This window comes from Numenius arquata, chromosome 11 (genome assembly GCF_964106895.1).
Source record: "Numenius arquata chromosome 11, bNumArq3.hap1.1, whole genome shotgun sequence".
Taxonomy (NCBI): Eukaryota; Metazoa; Chordata; class Aves; order Charadriiformes; family Scolopacidae; genus Numenius; species Numenius arquata.
In genome coordinates this window covers 3943877-3961476 of record NC_133586.1, presented here as the reverse complement: position 1 = coordinate 3961476, position 17600 = coordinate 3943877, and the positions used below count along the sequence as shown (strand labels likewise).

Genomic DNA, 17600 nt, shown 5'->3' with positions numbered 1-17600 from the left:
TGGTTTTCAATCAAAGCACTTACCTTCAAGAGATGATCCTAAAAGGAAAACTGCTTCTTACAGTTCTGATGAGGTCAGATTTTCACAGTAGTCCCTGTTGTCAGTACTTTCTCACTGCCTAACCCTTGTAAGATCATTACAAGCTGCACATTAAGTGTACCAACATTAGGTGGCTTCCTCCTAAGTGCACACGCTGTTTTGGATGCTCTTCTGAACCAACTCTCCTCAGGCAAAGTCTTAGACACTTACTTTTCAGGCTATTCAAATTAGATCTAACAAAAGATGTAAGTATAAGAACTTAAATTCAATATCCATCTCACTGCACTGCAGACACTTAATTTCTAGTTATCTGTTTCTGATTTAACAAACTGATTAAGTATATATTCTATAGTTATATGGATGCAAGGAATTCTGCTGCATTACATAAGCTTGATTTTAGATATAATACTCCACTAAAATGTTCCATAAATAGCCAATATATGCATTAGTCCCACACCTACTTTTCCTTTTAATTAAAGGAATATACCATAAAATATTAAGAAAAACTAAATTCAGTTTTCAGTGAAATGACAATGCTGCTGATTAAACCAGGCAAACAGTAAAAGCTTAAAAAGTACATCCTAGACATCAGCTAAGCACTTCAGCCAAGAAAAGTGTGGCATGTATTATTGTGATTGTGGTAGCACATCTGAACATCCACTTAGAGCAAAGTACCAATTCAGAACACAGTATAAACACCAAAACTTCCCCCAACTACAGTATTTTATTGAGCTCAACCTCTAAGTAGTCAAGTGTTGCATTAACACTGTACTGTAGTCCATAAATCACTACCAATCTGTCAACGGCTTCATATATAGAATGACATTAAGTATAATTGACAATACTTTGAGTACCATGTGTTGTTGATACGCTTGCACATCAAATTTTGAATACCTAACAATTAATCCTTATATAGCATACATTGACATACATACCATAAATAAGCTTAGGACCCCAAGGTAATGGATGATATCACTGAGTGCAATTGCAGACTTTTAAGGTGTCAACCAAACACACGTTTATCCTGTTTCAGGTTAAATACACTGACAGGTGCAAGAAGCATGAGCTTTAGCAGTCATTAATCTCATGGAAATGTTCCCTAGTGCACTAGTTAAAAAAAAAAAAAAAATCACTAGAACACTTTTTTGGGTTATTGTGGATTCACATTCTTACTGATCTTCTCAATGTGGTTCAGTAGTTTCAACAATGCAGATGGATTATATGGGAAAAGATTTCTTCTCTGCAACCTAGAAATAGCTTTTTGCAATTCTTCCAAACATTGTGTTGATTTGTAAAACATTATTCTTAGGGGAATGATGTTATCCGAAGATGCCATACAAGTCAAACAGGATGAGGTATTATATCCCTTTTGTTTCAGAGGCAAGACTTCAGACTTGAGTGTGTTTCGTTTATCATCTGTGTAGCTGCATCCAGTTTCCCTTATCCTCGTCTCACTCTCATTATTTAAAAGCACCTGCTTTGTGTTTACCAAGCACTCTTTTCCATCTGATTCTAATTCAGAGTCATCTGAGCTGTCATAATTAACAAGGCTTTGAAAAGAACCCAGCAGAGGTGTACTATGGTCGCATATCAATGAGTTAGACTGGTTAGACTCTGCAACTTCATTATCACCTTGCTCTGTTGTAAACACTAAGTAATTGTGAGAAGGCGGCAAAGATATCAAAGTCTGTGGTTCTAGTTCACAACAAGCATTTTGCGAAGTCTCATAGGTCATACAGCTTTGGTTTCCTTGAAGGTGTGGCTTGACAGAAGAAATTGATTGAAAAGTGCCATGTTTGGTATCAAAACAGTTACAGACATCTACAAACTGATGCCAGTCTTTTCTAAGAAGCTTTAAGTACCTTACGAAGTACTCCAGAAAGCAAGTTTCCGATGAAATCAAAAAATCTAGAAGTACTGTGGAATCAAATGCAATTTTTTCTAGAAAAAATAAAAAGATACAGTGAGGATTGTATCCACTCGCATGTGTAAGGAAGTTCCAGGTTTCCTCCGCTTTTTGGCTTAAGTTGTCAGCAGCATCATGCCGTAACCTGAAAAGTAAGTCATAAAATGGATTAAATTTCATGAAAGTTTACAGTTTTTTAACAAGCAGATGTGTTCAGAAAATGGTATTCTTGACCTTTTTTTGATTTTGCCAAAAATTAAAAACCAAAAAAGAAGTTTTGATATTACAATGAGAAAGAATGAGGCAGGTGGGGGTAAATCAGACAATTTAGGAAGCCAAAGCACTTAAAGCAAGCCTTCTTAAACAGCACTCCTCCTTAGGAAACATTCTGGAATAAACAAAGTTATTTGCGATACATGAATTGGTATTTTAATATTTTTGTAAACCTGAACATAGACTAACTTTTCAGGATGCTAAGCACATTGGGAAAAGTGGCCTGCTTTCATTTAAGTGTCTAAGAAGAATTGTCTGTATCTAAGATATGTACTTGCAATATCTTCACATTGGAAGCTTGAGGGATCTTTTATAAATTAGGACAATATTTTATCTAATTTAAACAACAATGAAACAGTGAATGTCCAGGACAAATTCACAAAGAACACATTTCAGCTGTGAGCAGTAAGAGTAGTTAGAGGGCTACTTTGCCAGAATTCTTGAAGTTTAATTATTATATCACATTCTTTTCAAACTCCCAGTGTTGAAAGAAAAGAGTCTTGCCTTTTATCTGTGTCTAACCACTATTTTAGATTGTGAAGTCAATTATTCTGAATTACAGGATATGATAAAGTATTTAATAGGAAACTCTTGCACAACTCCCTCATTTCAATCCAAAAAACACTTATTCAAGTTATCAGCAAAGTGAACTGCTCTTACGTCACACATTATTACATTGTCCTGAGGTAGGTTGGGTTTTTTCTAATTATTAAAAATCTTTTGTCTTTCTACAAGAAGTAATCAATGGAAAAGTTACATGTATCACAATAACCTCACTAAATTACAATTCTTCATAGTTCTGTCAAATAAAATGTACACTAACCTATCAAATTTTAAATAAATGAGTAACAAAGCTTTAGCAGCTTCCCACATATCATCATCTTGCTCTATGAAAATCAAGGAGAGCCATTCACAGTGATATACAACTGGGTGAGACTCTGGGGGAAACTTCAGATGACTCCTCCAGAATATCAGTAGCTGGGACATGGAACTCTGAAAGTCTCCTGAAAAAAAAAAAAGAAGTAACCATGAATTTTGTTATACATTTTTTGTTACTAAACAACACCCACTTTTTATTTTTTAAATTAAAAGTGCCTAACAGTTCATGAATGCATTTATCCTTCCTTAGCTCAAGTGATTTAACACAGCATCAAATTTTATTGATTAGTTCTTGCTTCTCAGTACCAAATAAATCAAGAAATACTTTGCAGAAAACCATAAGCATTATCTAACCTTAAGCTCAATGTGAATGGCTACTCTATTGAACTCTAAACATAACAATGTTTAGATGCCAATGACAACAATTTTAAGTAACCTGCAGAAAATTATTTTACTCATTAGGTACAGGACTCCCACCTCCTCCTTCCCCACAAAATAGATAAAACTTAAGGACACAATTTATTCCGCTGACAGCTTTGATTTACTTGGAGTTCAAGAATAACAAGAGGTGACCTAGAAAGTTATGGGTACAACAGTGTGAATCCTCTCGCATCAAAGTTTGCAAGGTAGTGAACAAGATTTCACCTCCAAAAACATGCATTTATCAGAAAAACTACAAAAACGTTACTATACCTACACAGCTGGGATTTATACTTTCCTTTAGCACCCTAATTAGGTAGCTTCATCAGTAAACCACAAACTAAAGAAATGTGAATTGTAATCAAGTCAGTGCCACAGATGGAACAATCCGATATGAGCACTTTGCTGAGATTTTGTCTCAGGTACTTATTCCCACATGAAATAATAATACAACTGTAATGTATTGATAGCACTGAAGGTAAACCCCCCTCCAGTGCGATTCACTATAGAAATTAACTGCAGTGATCTACAGTTGATGGGAATAAATTGTCATTTCTACAATAAAACAAAGTATGCATCTTGTAGTACAGCCATATTCTTTATAAAATGAGTTCTTCATAGATGATGAACATTTTCTTACATACAGGCTTGGGATAAAGGTACCTTCATGAGAGGATATGAAATCCTTGCTGGAAGAATTAACCTAAGCAGCATTTTTCCTGCCAATCTGCTTTTTCCCCATTCCTCTAAACTCTGCACTCCTGAGCTGAGAAAAGCACCTCAAAATTTAAGACATTTTAGAGCAGTAGCTTACTCATAAAAATAATTTTGTATCATATGACAGACAGACTCTTTCCCTTAAGTCAAAAAACCTACCTCTTCAATACTAATGACATACGGTAGCATGGTACTGGGTAGCAGTTTTTCACGTAACACAGTGTTATGTTGGATGCTTAGAAAACAGAAGTGATATAATGACATAGATCTTTACCCCAAAGGTACTCCTTAAATAAAAACTCTAATACTGTTGGAAGTGACTATGGCTTGAAGAGCACAGTTGCATCATTTATATAAACAGTGATTACTGCTTTTGAAAAAATTCCTGCAACATAGGAATCAATTTTACTTACCACATCATTATGTGGTTTTCCTTAATATTTGACTTTAAGATTTGCTCTTCCTCTTAGTAAATAATAGGAACAGAAAATTATCTTTGTTATTAATAGTTACTATTCAGACTGAAATTATTCCCTATAAATCAAAGCTATCTGGAAATTACTCTCAAAATTGAAATGAATTAAAGTTAAGCCACTGTAATTCATGTTAATAAAAAAAGATAAGATCAACCAGCTACCTGGAAGCAAAGTTAGCATATTAAAGCATTTCGGTGCTTGTTTTAACGACTTAATTTAATGTCACTAAAATAGAAGCACCATTCCTTTCAACTTCAAATTCCTCTTGACAGTTGAGGTATTTTAATCTAATTAAAGGACCCATTTTTGTGTCATGAATCTGGAAAAGAAAGAATTTTTTCTTTGAGAAAAAATTTTCACAGAGACATCTAAAATAGATTTAACCTACATTTTTCCTATTCACTTCTTCTTAGACAATCTCAGTCTCTATACATTTTTCAGAAGGTGTATCATAGGTGAAATACTTTCTACAAATACTTAAAAAACTCTAAGATTGCAACTGGCATCACAAATATAACATCTTCCAAAATCTGCAAAAAGTGTCAGAAGCTGTCTTATAGAAGTCCTAGCTCTTTTGCACAGTCAGATTAATTAAAAAATTATTTTATGCTTGTTACATAACTTAGAAATATAAAAGTTAAATAACATTTAAATCTAGAACTTGTATTTAAAAGCCTCAATATATTGAAAATGCTGTAAAGTTGCAGCCTTGTTTAAAAAGAAACAAATTCTTTTTTACTTTTTGCCACATCACCAATTGGCTGACATAAGGAACACCCATTCTCATTTGTATTTCCCTAGAAACACTACTTCAGAAATGCCTTTCCACTTCTGCTGTGAAGCCTGTAATCCAGGGACAGCAAGCTGCTTTGATCATAAAATCCGCACATCCACGTTCACATGGCTTAGCATAAGAGGACGTGCATCATGTGCCTCTCAGAGGTAAAAAGGCAAGTGGGAAGATGGGATTCCAGCAGTGTCTCTCAAGCAAAAAGCCTCACCCCACCACTTCATTACAGCATAGGAGAAGACTACTAACTGGCTGCCAGTGTGACACAGCAATGCATTCTCTCCAGTCAGGAATGCAAGTTACACAGCATTCCCTTGCCATCCCACCACCTGCCTTGTGGCATAGCCCTAGCACAAGAGCCAGATCTGCTCTACTAATAATCCAATTCATCTGTTCAGAAGAACAAACATACTCATGTAAGCAGGTATGAGAAGTATGCCTCGCACCTACTAATTCAAAGGACTAGACCTGTAAATCAGCATGAAGAACATAACCACTATATTCTGCCAAGTCCCATAATTTTCCTGTCTCTAACTTTATAGCTTCATTATTTTTATCTTTTCTACTACTGTTGGTTTTGCCCTATTACATTATTTGTCTGACGGTAGTGCCCACTATCTTTAACCAAGACAAGTACATAATGGTACTTAAAGTTCTACTTCCACATTGGAAAACAGGAAAGTGTTACCTGCAGTTCCTTTTAGTTCTCCACCCTGAAGAGGATAGATGCTTGTGCTATGGGCTCCCTTCTTTTCGAAGGATGTAACAGCCTGGTGTTCCCAATGTGGCTCAACTATTTCAGATTTTAACACATGTTCATAACAGGAAAAGTTTTCAATCCCAAATGTAGCTGTTTCAAGCCCCCCATATTGCAAGGATAAAATGCCAGGAGATGACTAATTAGGCAGGACACAGTAATAGCAAGCTTCCTGGGTGGGTCTTCTCTTTCCTCCCTCCCACCACCACTAATCCACCTGAATTCTATTTGCAGTCTTAATGAACTATGACTACAAAATCTGAAAGCCTTAGAACTCTTGCTGCTTAATAAACAACTAAAAGAGACTGTTACCTTTGATTTCAGCTTCTGTAGCAGAGTTCTGAAACCTGAATTCTAATGCTTTAAGCACAACCAGACTTAAGGCTCTGAGAACAGTCTGGTCAGAACCACCTGGAGTGTCATCTCCGGGAGCAGCTTCACTGCCTCCGAAGTAGCTGGTCTTTTCACTGAGCGGGATCTGATTAAGCCACGTCAAATTCACAACCTGCCCAACAGCGTTACTCAGCACAAGCATATCCTCATGTAAAGATGGGTTTTGTAAGAACAGTGATCCACTTTTAGCATCTTCTCTAGACTTGTAAAGGACACATTTTTTAAGGAGCATAATTAACTTCTTCTTGATTAAATAGTGAATTGATGAGCTAATGAGGTTCAGGACATAAGAAACTTTCAAAAATAATACTCTCTGGCATCTGAGCGGTAGTTCTAATTCAATTCTGGAAGCCAAAAGTGCTTCAAGCAGATCTATAAAGCTGATCAAATTGTTTGCATCTTCGGAATAAGGTGAAGTATAGTGCTGACTGTCAAAATGATCGATCAGAATGGAATTATAAAATCCTTCAAGCACAGCATCAAGAGGAGCCAACAACTTCTTCAAAATACCTACAACAACAAGAACAACGTATGGAGTTGGAGTATAACAGAGTCATCTCAATCATCAAATAAGCAGAAAACAGGTGATTGTGACTATTCTCAGTTTTTAAGCATGTTTAAACCACTACATTTTTAATAGTACTTTTTTCACCCACTTAATAACAAAGAGCATCGGTGTTCTTTACACAAGCTGCTCTAGATGAGATTACAAGTAACATTCCTCCCCCTAGTGGGCACTCGTGTATCGATACCATCATAAAATTGCTACTGTACCTGCTTTGGTTAAAATGTTATCTTTCATTATGTCCTTGATAATAGTTGTAAGAGTCCACAAACATTCTGCTACCTGGGTATTCACAGGGAATCCTGAAAGAGTCTTCAAACTGAACGCGAGCCAGGTGACATTTAATACGTTCTAAGAAAATTAGTTCAAAAAAAAAAATCACGTATGCTTTACAATTCCTGTGCAAATTAAATTAAATCATAATACAATGATTTAAAATTGTACATTAAAAGATTAAAATGTAGACACCGACAAAACACAGGTAGAAACAATGTATCTGTCCAGTGCCTTTTAAGTACACAGGCTCGTATTTACAAACGTGAGGTCACATATGCATGCAAGAGAAATTTCCAGAAAGGGAAAACCAAACCTCCTAATGCCATGTGACCTACCCAAAAATCAGATAATACCCTAGACAGATCATACCTGAATTCATAATTCCCAGACAACTTTGCAAGAAATATTAGAAACAGGTTTCTGAGAAAAACCCATGCTCAGAGATGCTACTGTGGAGGCTACAGTATTCACCAGACATGAAGCAAGTAAAAAAACCCCACCCTCAAGTAATTGGAGTATTCAAACAAGAAATACAGAGAAGCACTTGATTAACTTTCCATAGGTTATTACCTATTTTTATCTACTGTATCACCTAACAGATCTCAAGTAACTTTACAAATATTGATAGTGTAGATTATTGGGGTTTTGAAATACATGTATTGCAACCTTAAAGAGAGTATTTATTATCTAGACACATCTTGCCTTTAAAGAGTTTCATAAAACTCCAGATTTTTACTATATAAAGACATTTCACCCCTCATTACAAACTTCTGTTACACATCTATCTCCTTTCTCTCTATACTCTATGCCCCTCCTGAACATACTTGAAATACTCCCCTGGAATATTTATTACATATTTTTTCCTATGCATCACTTACAACCCAAAGCCCTTTAAGACATACTTGATGAGAGAACTATCACATAGCATTATCTTGTACAACTTTCGCATTGTTCCTGATACTGGAGCTAAACACACTTCAACAAAACCGTGTGGCATTTTGAGGGGACTGTGTGTTGAACCATCAGTAGACTGGAGATGTGCCTTTCAGAAGGCTGGATGGAGCAGACCAGACGTGCAGGCAACAGATGGAGGAAAGGAGCAGTTCTGATGTTACTCTGTGGGTCTACTTACAAAACGAGCCTCTTCAGAAGCACTTTTAGATTTTACAGGAGTCGTACAGTGACTCCTTTTGTGCCATGTAAACACTAAAAAAGGTTGGCTCTAGAGTTAAATGGAACAACTTGAAGGCACACACTCCACAAGTAATTTTTTAGGCTGTGAAAAGTTATGCCATACTCACCTCTTCCTTCAGCTGGAAATACACTAGAGATGCTAAACTTTTTGAAGCCATGTGAGATAACAGCCGATCATAATTACGGAGCAGACAAATCTGCAGACATATAGGAAGAAAAAGGATCTAAGGCATGTTCTTCCCCCCCCCCCCCCCCCTTTCACAAAAATCTTTCCAAAGTTTATAAAAGCTTACCAATTTTGAGTCAATTCTTGCCTCCTTCAGAAGAAAGACAAAGATTTCACAGTACTTCTGTCTCGTATTGAACTCAATTTCCTGGGACTCTGCTTTAGCAACCATCATCTTGATCAAGGTTAACTGAAGCAGCATCACTTCTCGTGGACAGAATGAGGAGCTCATGTTTGCAAAGCTATTTGATATGTCATCTGTTGTAGGGACAACTGCATCTGACATATCAGTGTCCTGATGGCCCCTAATGCCACCATTAGTAGATGGCAGATGCATCCAATTACATGATTCATCTCTTTCTGGTGAGTGCTCAATACACAGGTTAAGTAAAGAGGCATAATGATGGCTGTCCTTCGCTAGTGGAATGCCTACCAATACGTCCTTATACATCTGCTGCAGAAGAGAGATCTTCATTCTAGAGAACGTTCAATATTCCAGAAAATGCTGTGTGTCTTCACTGATAATCCACGGCCACTGCAAATCAACTTCCAAGCTATTTTTATCCAGCAAGAGAAACAGAATCACTGTCAGGCATTTCTCTTCTAAGTTACCTAGAAATAAATATTTTGCTATTACTGAACTTAAAAAGTTAACTAGAAAGATACAAAAGGACAACACACATTTTTTAGAGTTAATACTACCATTATTTAACTTATTTTGAAAATACAAAGTCATTGTTTAAAACCAGCAAGAGTGACCGTTACACAAAACTGTCCCAGTGAGACACTGAAATGACCCAAGAATGGCTACGTGGTAAAAAATTTTACAGTTCCAGTATTACACTACTGACACCAACACTGGTTTCCTGGAACTAATGAAACCAAAGATGACTGTTACTAGGGGCTACTTCTCAAAGATTTAAGAACTTGGATCAAATCTTTCTCTACATTGCTAAAACTACTAAAACCTCATTTCTTTTGTGCCAGATTCCTTCAAAAACAGGCACAAAGTCTCAACTGAAAATTTTCACCTGAACCGGCACTATTTATTGCTCCACTAAGGGTGGGTAAGGAGGTAACACCTCTTAAAAAAATGGAAACCAAAGGCAAAGTCTTGTCTTCTGCTACACACAGGCTCAAGGTGAGTAGTGTGAACAGACAGGAGGGGAGAACTGCAGAACTTAGTAATGAGGACCAGAGAATTCCTTTACGTCTACATGGGCAGAACTGTTATTCTGAGCACCTAAATCTTGAAACCCAAAGCAGGTTTTGAGATAATGCAAAGGACCAACCATGCCACAAGGCTGCTCTCAAGGGATCAGTGACCAAGAAGTTTAAAATTAAAAAATACTTTAAAAACAAATGTAAAATTTATTCAAAGCCAATAAAAATACTTTACCGTATTCAGGAAAGGTATACATTTATTTTTTTTTTTTAATCACAAAGTCAATGGAACACATCTTTCAATCACAACCAGGAATATTTACTACAGCTGGTAAGAAATTCTAAATAAGATGCCATCTATGTATCAATTACACCTGCTTTTTAAATTATTATTGCTTTTTAGCAGAACATTAGAAAACAATGAAACTATCAAATTCTGTATATACAAGGCTTTTTTTTTTTTTTACTTTACAACCTTCACAAGTTTTTAAAACACTATAACACATTGATAATTACACCTTCATTTCTACAATTTGATTTTTTAACTGCAACTGAAGTATGCACTAACAAAATGGCTTCCCAAAGCTACAAAGGGTTAGACCAAGATATGCAACCGAGACTCCTCACTTCTTCCACCATTGGGCAGTATTTCCTTCAGAAGAGAATCTAAAATTAGAAAATAAGAAGTTGCCTTCTGGGAGTGATCTACAATTCAATCTGGTATGGTATTTTTAAAGACATATTCAGCAATGGCTGACCTAGTAACTCCAAAATGTCATAGTACATTCCACACCTGACAGAGCTAAGAACTCTTCTTCCCTCACCCTTTCCCATATTCCACATCTTAGATGTTAAGAATAAATCTCATACTTCAGACAATAAATTCCTTCGTTTGCAGAATCTATTTAGAATTCTACTCGAGGTGGAAATTTATGACCTGAAACCTTGTAAAATTTCTTCAGAAATCACTCTGAATATTTTATATAGCTATTGTTCCTATCTTTTGAGTTTCATTTCTTCCTAAATGAATACCTAATAAAGTAAAATTATCTCAACACATTTACTTCTGTGTTTCAAGAACAACTTGAATTATCATTCTACATGGTAAATGAACACACCTCTCCTGCACAAATTCATACAATATAGCAAGGTTGTTAAGGCAGAAGAGATTTAGAACTCCTCTAGGACATGCACTATGAGATTTTACCTTCACCACACGATATTGATTGTGCTTTCCCTGATCCTACCATAATACATTTATATTATACCATTAATTTGCAGAACACTTTACAAAAACAGCTATACGATATGTCTCACTTGCACATGACAACAGTTCATGAATAGAAGACATTAAAGGAAATGAAATGAGGGGGCTTATTTTGAAGACACTTCAAAGAGGGGGAAAATGTCAGACAATGACTAAATTTGTTTCAGACTTAGTAAGAGAGCACAGTGAAAAGCTCAAAGCTGAAGAGTAAAGAAAAGCAATCACATTCATACACAAGAAATGACAAACTCCAACCCTTACTTGTATTATTTATTTGAGTTACTCATGACAGCATCTAAAACCAATTAAGGTAATGCCTCACAGTGCCAGACTCCTGCATAAAGAGTATGAAACAGTGCTAAAAACCTTTTCTATAGATTGATCAGGCAAAAGACAGGAAGGAAAACCATACAGAAGAAAATCCACAAATAAGTATTTTGCCATACATTATCTTCATGGCTTCTTTAAAGCTTTAAAATCAAAGTCATGTGGAGCTACAAACAGAATGAGATAAGAATCTTGAGGGAAAAGGAAACAAACTGGAGATGGCAGTTGAAGCTTGTAAGATTTAAGGACAGTCATAAACAAAGCAAGGGAAGTTTAAGTGGTTGGAAATGCCTCCAGAATATCCTAAATCAGAATTATAAAATACGTACATTTTTCCAGAGTGGGATACTTAATTTAGCACAAAGTCACAGAAAGCACTGGATTTCCTGGACTAACATTTTTGATATCACATTTTACTTTTTCTTTTTACTAGCACAAATGGCTTACAGTGACAATTACTCAGAGATATTAGTGAAGAAGCATGATTAGAGAAAGCTATTGTCAAGTCCCTATATTAGTTTTTCCCTGTTATTTACTATTGAATGTTAATTGCACGAGTAGCAACTGGGAGAAGACAAACTATCAAAAAATGCTGTCTTCATTAAAAAATTAAATCAGATAAAGCAAAATGAAACCACAGTCCATAGTTGTTGGGTACAAGTCTGAAGGTTCCGGATCTCCTTACAACGCAATGGTTGAATCAGTTAAGGAATAAAATACAGTTTGGACCACCTGCAATGACTTCATAGGCTCATCTCTCAATACAGAATATGCTTCCGCTCAGTGCTGAAATACTGTAAAAGCCTCTAAAATAATGCCACTTCCTTCCAGAGGTTGCAAATAACCTCTGCTGCAAGCTGCCAAATCCCTGACTGTTAACGCTGACACCTAAGCATGCCAGATGTCCAATCTACTCTTCTGCGAGCATCTTTAGCCATTAGAGACAGGACTAGACAGACCCAAACAGACCTCTTATTGTACCGCTTACACCGGCGTTTCAGAAATTTCATCACTGGGTCAGTGACAAGAAGACCTCGCTAAAAGCGACGCAACCCTCCAGCCTGACCAGGAGCGGCGTTGAGAGAACGGTCGTGTGTAACCACCACCCCAAAACAGGCGGCCCAAGGACCGCCCAGGTACCGGGAGGAAGGGCCTAGCACAGCGCTGCCTCTACCAGGGAGGAAAGGGGCCTGCAGGCCCTCTCCCCCTTACCCAGCTCCAGAAGGCCTCATCAGCCTCCACAATCCCGGCCTAAGGACTAGCGCAGGCCTTCTGTCCCGCCGCTCAGCTCAGTGCCGCTTCCACCCCTCAACCGGGGCGGCTCCACGGTCCTTCGCCAGCCCCGAGCTCCCTCAACCCACCCAAACCCCTCGGCGGCCCTTCGCCTGTCCCCCGGCTCCCCCTCAGGCCGCCCAGAGCCCCCTCAGAGCCCGTCTCCCCCTCAGCCCGCCACCGCCCGGGCCCCGCCCCTTTCTCCCCCTCAAGGCACGCGACCGCCCCCTCCAGGCCCCGCCCCACCTGGAAGCCCACGGCCCCGCTTAGTCACCCCCGGCCGCCGCGCGCACGGGCCCCGCCCCCCCCTCGCTGCTAGGCGACCGCTGCTAGGCAACCGCCGCGACTCACCCGCCCCCGGGAGACAGGGCGCCGTAAGGCCCAACTCTCCTCCGTCCAAACGCCGGCAACCGCTGCAACCACCCCCTTTCCTTGTCGCAAAGCCCTCCCCCTTCCCCCGCGCCTTTACGGCAAGGAGGACGGACCATAGGCGGAGCTGCCGTCAGCCCGGCGCCCAATCAGCATTGGCGGCGGCGGGCGGTTGGGGGCGGGCCCAGCGCGGCGGCAGGGGATTGGCGGCGGCGGGGGTCAGTCCCTGCCCGCTGACCCCGCGGAGCCAGCCTGAGGCGGGGGGGGGGCGGCTCGGTGCAAAGTGTCCCCACACGGCCCGGCCCCCTCCCGCCGCCGGCCCCGCCGCTCCCCCCGCCCCGCCGCCGCCGCCAGCGCGGGGGGCGGCAGCGACACGGGTGAGCGCCGGCCCCCCCCACGCCTCCCCACCGGCGGCAGACAGGTAACGGCCGCGGTCGGCGGAGCCCCGTCTGCCCCCGGGCTCCCTCACGGGAAGGGGAGCGGGGGGAGGCGCGACCCCATGGCCCGCCGCGGGGCCTCCCCTCGCCGCTGCCCGCTGGCCCCTCCGGCAGGGCTCGCCGCCGGCCTGCTCCGCCCCGCTCCCCCTCGACGGGCTGCAAGGGGGCTCCCCCCCACCGGGAGGGGGTGTTGGCCCCCCCGCTGGCTCGCCCCCCCCCACCCCATCCCCCGGCCGCGGCGGGCAGGCTCCGGGCCGCCCCGGCCGGCTCTGGGCCCGCTGCCGGCGGAGGGGGGTGCTCCCCGGGCGGTGAGGAGCCTCGGGCCCCTCCGGAGCGCGTCCCCAGCCCCCGGCGGCGCCCTGGCGTGGCTTCCCCGGCGCCGGGCCTTGGAACTCTGCGCCGGGGCTGGGACGGCTGTTGTGTGTGGTGTGTGTCGCGGTGTGTGTGTGTGGTGTGTGTGTGTGTCTGCGCTTGACGGTTCCTGAAGCACGAACTCCTGCAAGGGAGTGATTTTGATTTCCCAGCAGCTCTGCTTTCTGGGTTACTTCCTGTCCCGTTCTTTGGTACTTATCTCTTACTTCAGTTCCCTGGAGCAGCTCCCTTGACAGGGTAGCGGTCCTGCCGCTGTTGCCCCCCAAAACTCTTTAGTATCCCGAGAGAGTGCCCTTCTTCTCGAGTTAAGATCCCGATTTAGATAAATAAGCCTTTCCTTCCTAATTTTTGCAGGCTCTTCCTATTTCGACCTCCTATTGCTTTGGTATTAACCATTTTTGTTCTCCGTTTTGCTCTTTTACGCCTTTTGTGCCTCAGTTTTACTTTTGTTTTTTAGGTTTAAGCTGCCTGAAAGGAGAATTTAAAATTGTGGCTCCAAAGAACAAAGTAAGAAGAGAGAAAACAGCACATGAAAAAAACCCAGAAAGGTGGTAATTCATGTAGACTCTCAGAATCTTCCTGGGCACATGGTTTGGATGGGATTGGGGCCTCTTCTTGTGTTTTTGATGGATTTGAGTAGGTGGCATTAGATTTCTTTGTTCTCTTAAGACCTATTTGCTATTGAGCTTTAAAAGTTTGAAAGCTCTGAAGCCCATTGGAAGTATGGTTCCTCTTCTTGTAGTGATTTGTCATTTTCTAAATTTAATCTGCAAACATCAGTTTGATTACGAATTGCTACTTAATGTTTTTTTGTGTCTTCTCATCTCAGGAATGTCACTTAAAATTACTTCACTCCCGCTAGTTAAAAGGGTCTTTTCTTTTGTTTCACAAATATATGGGTGCAACACCGGATTTGTTTCTGCTCTGACTCTAAAATCTATATTTGAGTAGGTCATGGTAATTGCATTATGTTTGTTCAGTTGTACCTAACTTTTGCGTGGGCGTTTGTATTGTAACGGAGCTGCAAAAATTGAAATTCATTTCATTGGATGGTGTTTGTTTTGAAGTACTTACTTTTTGGGTTGAGATCACAGAAGGAGATAATGCTGTTAGGTGCTTAGGGAGAAAAAAATGAAAGGAGTCATCAAAAACTGAATCCTGCTGGTAGGAGGAAGGTTTGGTTTCAGGGGGAGAGCAGTTCATAGGGAGAATTGCTTGTTTTACGTGGTAAGATGAAGAGATTCATTCTAGAAGGAGAGAGAGTGGGGGGGTGAATGATGTCAGTCAGCTTTTTTTTCCATCCTACTGTTTGTGTGCTCCAAATAATGGAGTTTCTGCGCGATCTTTTAATCCAAAGTCTGTCTTGAATCCATTCTAATCTGTTGAAAATACAGATGAGTTTGTTATTTTGGCAAATATATCCTCTATATAGGTCCCTCTGGTCTTTGTTGTGTTATCAGAGATGTCATTGATGGTACCAGAATGTTTTTTATTGTCAGCAATAAATTACTGTTTAGCATTAGTTGCGGGGGAAAGAGAAGTACCTGTTGCCAACAGTCTTGGTCAAGGGGGATCATTTTTCTAGTATAGGTGTCTCTAGCATATGACAAAAAGTAGCTGCGACGCATTAAAGGTTAAATAGAAAATCCCCCAGTAACACAAGTGCAACAAATTCTGAGATGCATTTTGAAAGTACAGGGAAGAAATATCGCATGTTATTTTGATAGCATACTGCAAACCCAGCAGTAATAGTGGAGCATGCCCAGTGTGATTGCAGGAGGGATTTTTATGCTAATAGGTGAGACAGATGCACATTCCTACAAACTTACCAGTACAGTTATGGCACACTTGTTTCATCTGAAGTTGGTTTATTGCAACACCTTCTTTACAGTCCATCCAGGGCATCTAATGTCAGGGTTTGCATTAACGTAGCTACTCCAGCAGGACACCTCTTGGTGCAGATACCATCAGATCTTTGGGATTTATTAATGGAAGATGTAAGTGTTCATTTGATTCGTGAAGCCTTTTCCTGATGTAAAATGCCAGTGCAGCAAAGTTTGATTCAGATGCAGAGACTGGAATCGAGTTTGCAGGAATCACGGAATGAGCTTCTGGCAGAATTTTGCACATGGTCAAAACAAGGAAGAGAGATACGATATGCTGAAGTCCTGCTCTTGATCTCTGGAAGCAATGCAGTATATTGCACGTATAGCCCCTCCGATAAAGTTTCACATCCTTTTTTGTTTTGTTTTTTTTTTTTTGTCTTCAGCCTGTATACTAATTTTGGGGGGTTTTTTGACTTATCGTGTATTCTAAATCCTTCTTTAAGGATTTAGACATGCAGCCTGAGAGGTTGTTCTTCGTTGTTCCAGCATTTGCTTACAGAATGATACTATCGCAGTGAAAAGCTTGCTTTATCCACTGAAGTCATCCAATGAATTTTGTCCACTTGGATTCTTTTAGGCTGTGTTAAAAAGAAATACAGAACAAATACAAGTCTTCCAGAAATTGTTGAATGAATTAAACTCTGTAAGTGGCACTCACTTTGTTCATCAGCTGTGCTACGAGGATTAGGACTGAAGTAACTACTTTAATGTGGTCTGAACCGGCCGTTGTTTTCTGCTTCTGTCATTCTATGAGATATTGGTGTTTGGATTCTTTAGTGATTGTGAGTCATGTTAAAATACATAAACCTCATACATTAACACGTGCTATGAGTTATTACTTTTAAGGCTGAGCTTTCATCTGACTTTTACTGGTTAAAACTTAGCAACAGCAGCACTGTAAGTCAGAAGAGAGGTTGTATTTTATGTTTGGTACAAGAGGATCTCCAAGCGTGCTGCAGAGCACAAGCTCCCTGCAGTTTGTCAGCGCGTATCTTGAAGGAGGAGAGTTGTGGCTGTGCAAACCTGAAGCAGCATCCTCTACTGAAAGGGATCCGTAAGTCCTTGCTTTAGCACTAGCATCGAGGTCCTTGGTTTGGAAGGATTTGCAGTGTTTTCTTCAATGGGCTGTGCTTGTGACTACGGTTGCCAACGTATGGGTGGGAATTTTGAGGATGGTTAATAGCTGATGCATTACCAGTGCTTTCTGAATGTGAGGTCTCTCTTCTTTTGCTCTCCAGTTTGAGTTGGGTGATTTCAGTAATTCTCCATCAGGCCCAAAAGTCAGACCTTGCTATCTCTCTGTGAAATGGATAATAGTTGGTAAAATGATACCTCTGTACTTTAGTTTCAGCCACCTGCAGAATGTAACAACACGAGCTGTTTATTAGTATATAACACCACCAGTCAGCATCATACAGCGCTGTAAACACCTGGAGTTGATGGAGGACATTTAGATTAACTCCTTTAGCTATTTTAAATTTAGTATGTCCAAGCTACAAGATGGCATTACGGAAGCTCTGACGAGAAATGTGTAACTTTTAATGACCACTTATGAAGAGTAAAGGCTTCTTTCCTTTGAAGTAGCAGTTTCTCTG

At 40.3% G+C, this 17600-nt stretch overlaps 1 protein-coding gene across 1 annotated transcript; it reads right to left on the bottom strand.

The window, feature by feature from the left end:
• Positions 1-746: 746 nt before the first annotated feature.
• On the bottom strand, positions 747-13380 carry LINS1 (lines homolog 1). Its single transcript, XM_074155663.1, has 7 exons — positions 13293-13380; positions 8979-9523; positions 8793-8882; positions 7425-7566; positions 6570-7160; positions 3042-3222; positions 747-2090 (listed from the first exon to the last, which is right to left on the bottom strand). Exons 2-7 carry the CDS (start codon positions 9384-9386, stop codon positions 1190-1192), a joined length of 2313 nt encoding a protein of 770 aa, XP_074011764.1. The 5' UTR covers positions 9387-9523; positions 13293-13380; the 3' UTR covers positions 747-1189.
• Positions 13381-17600: the final 4220 nt, after the last annotated feature.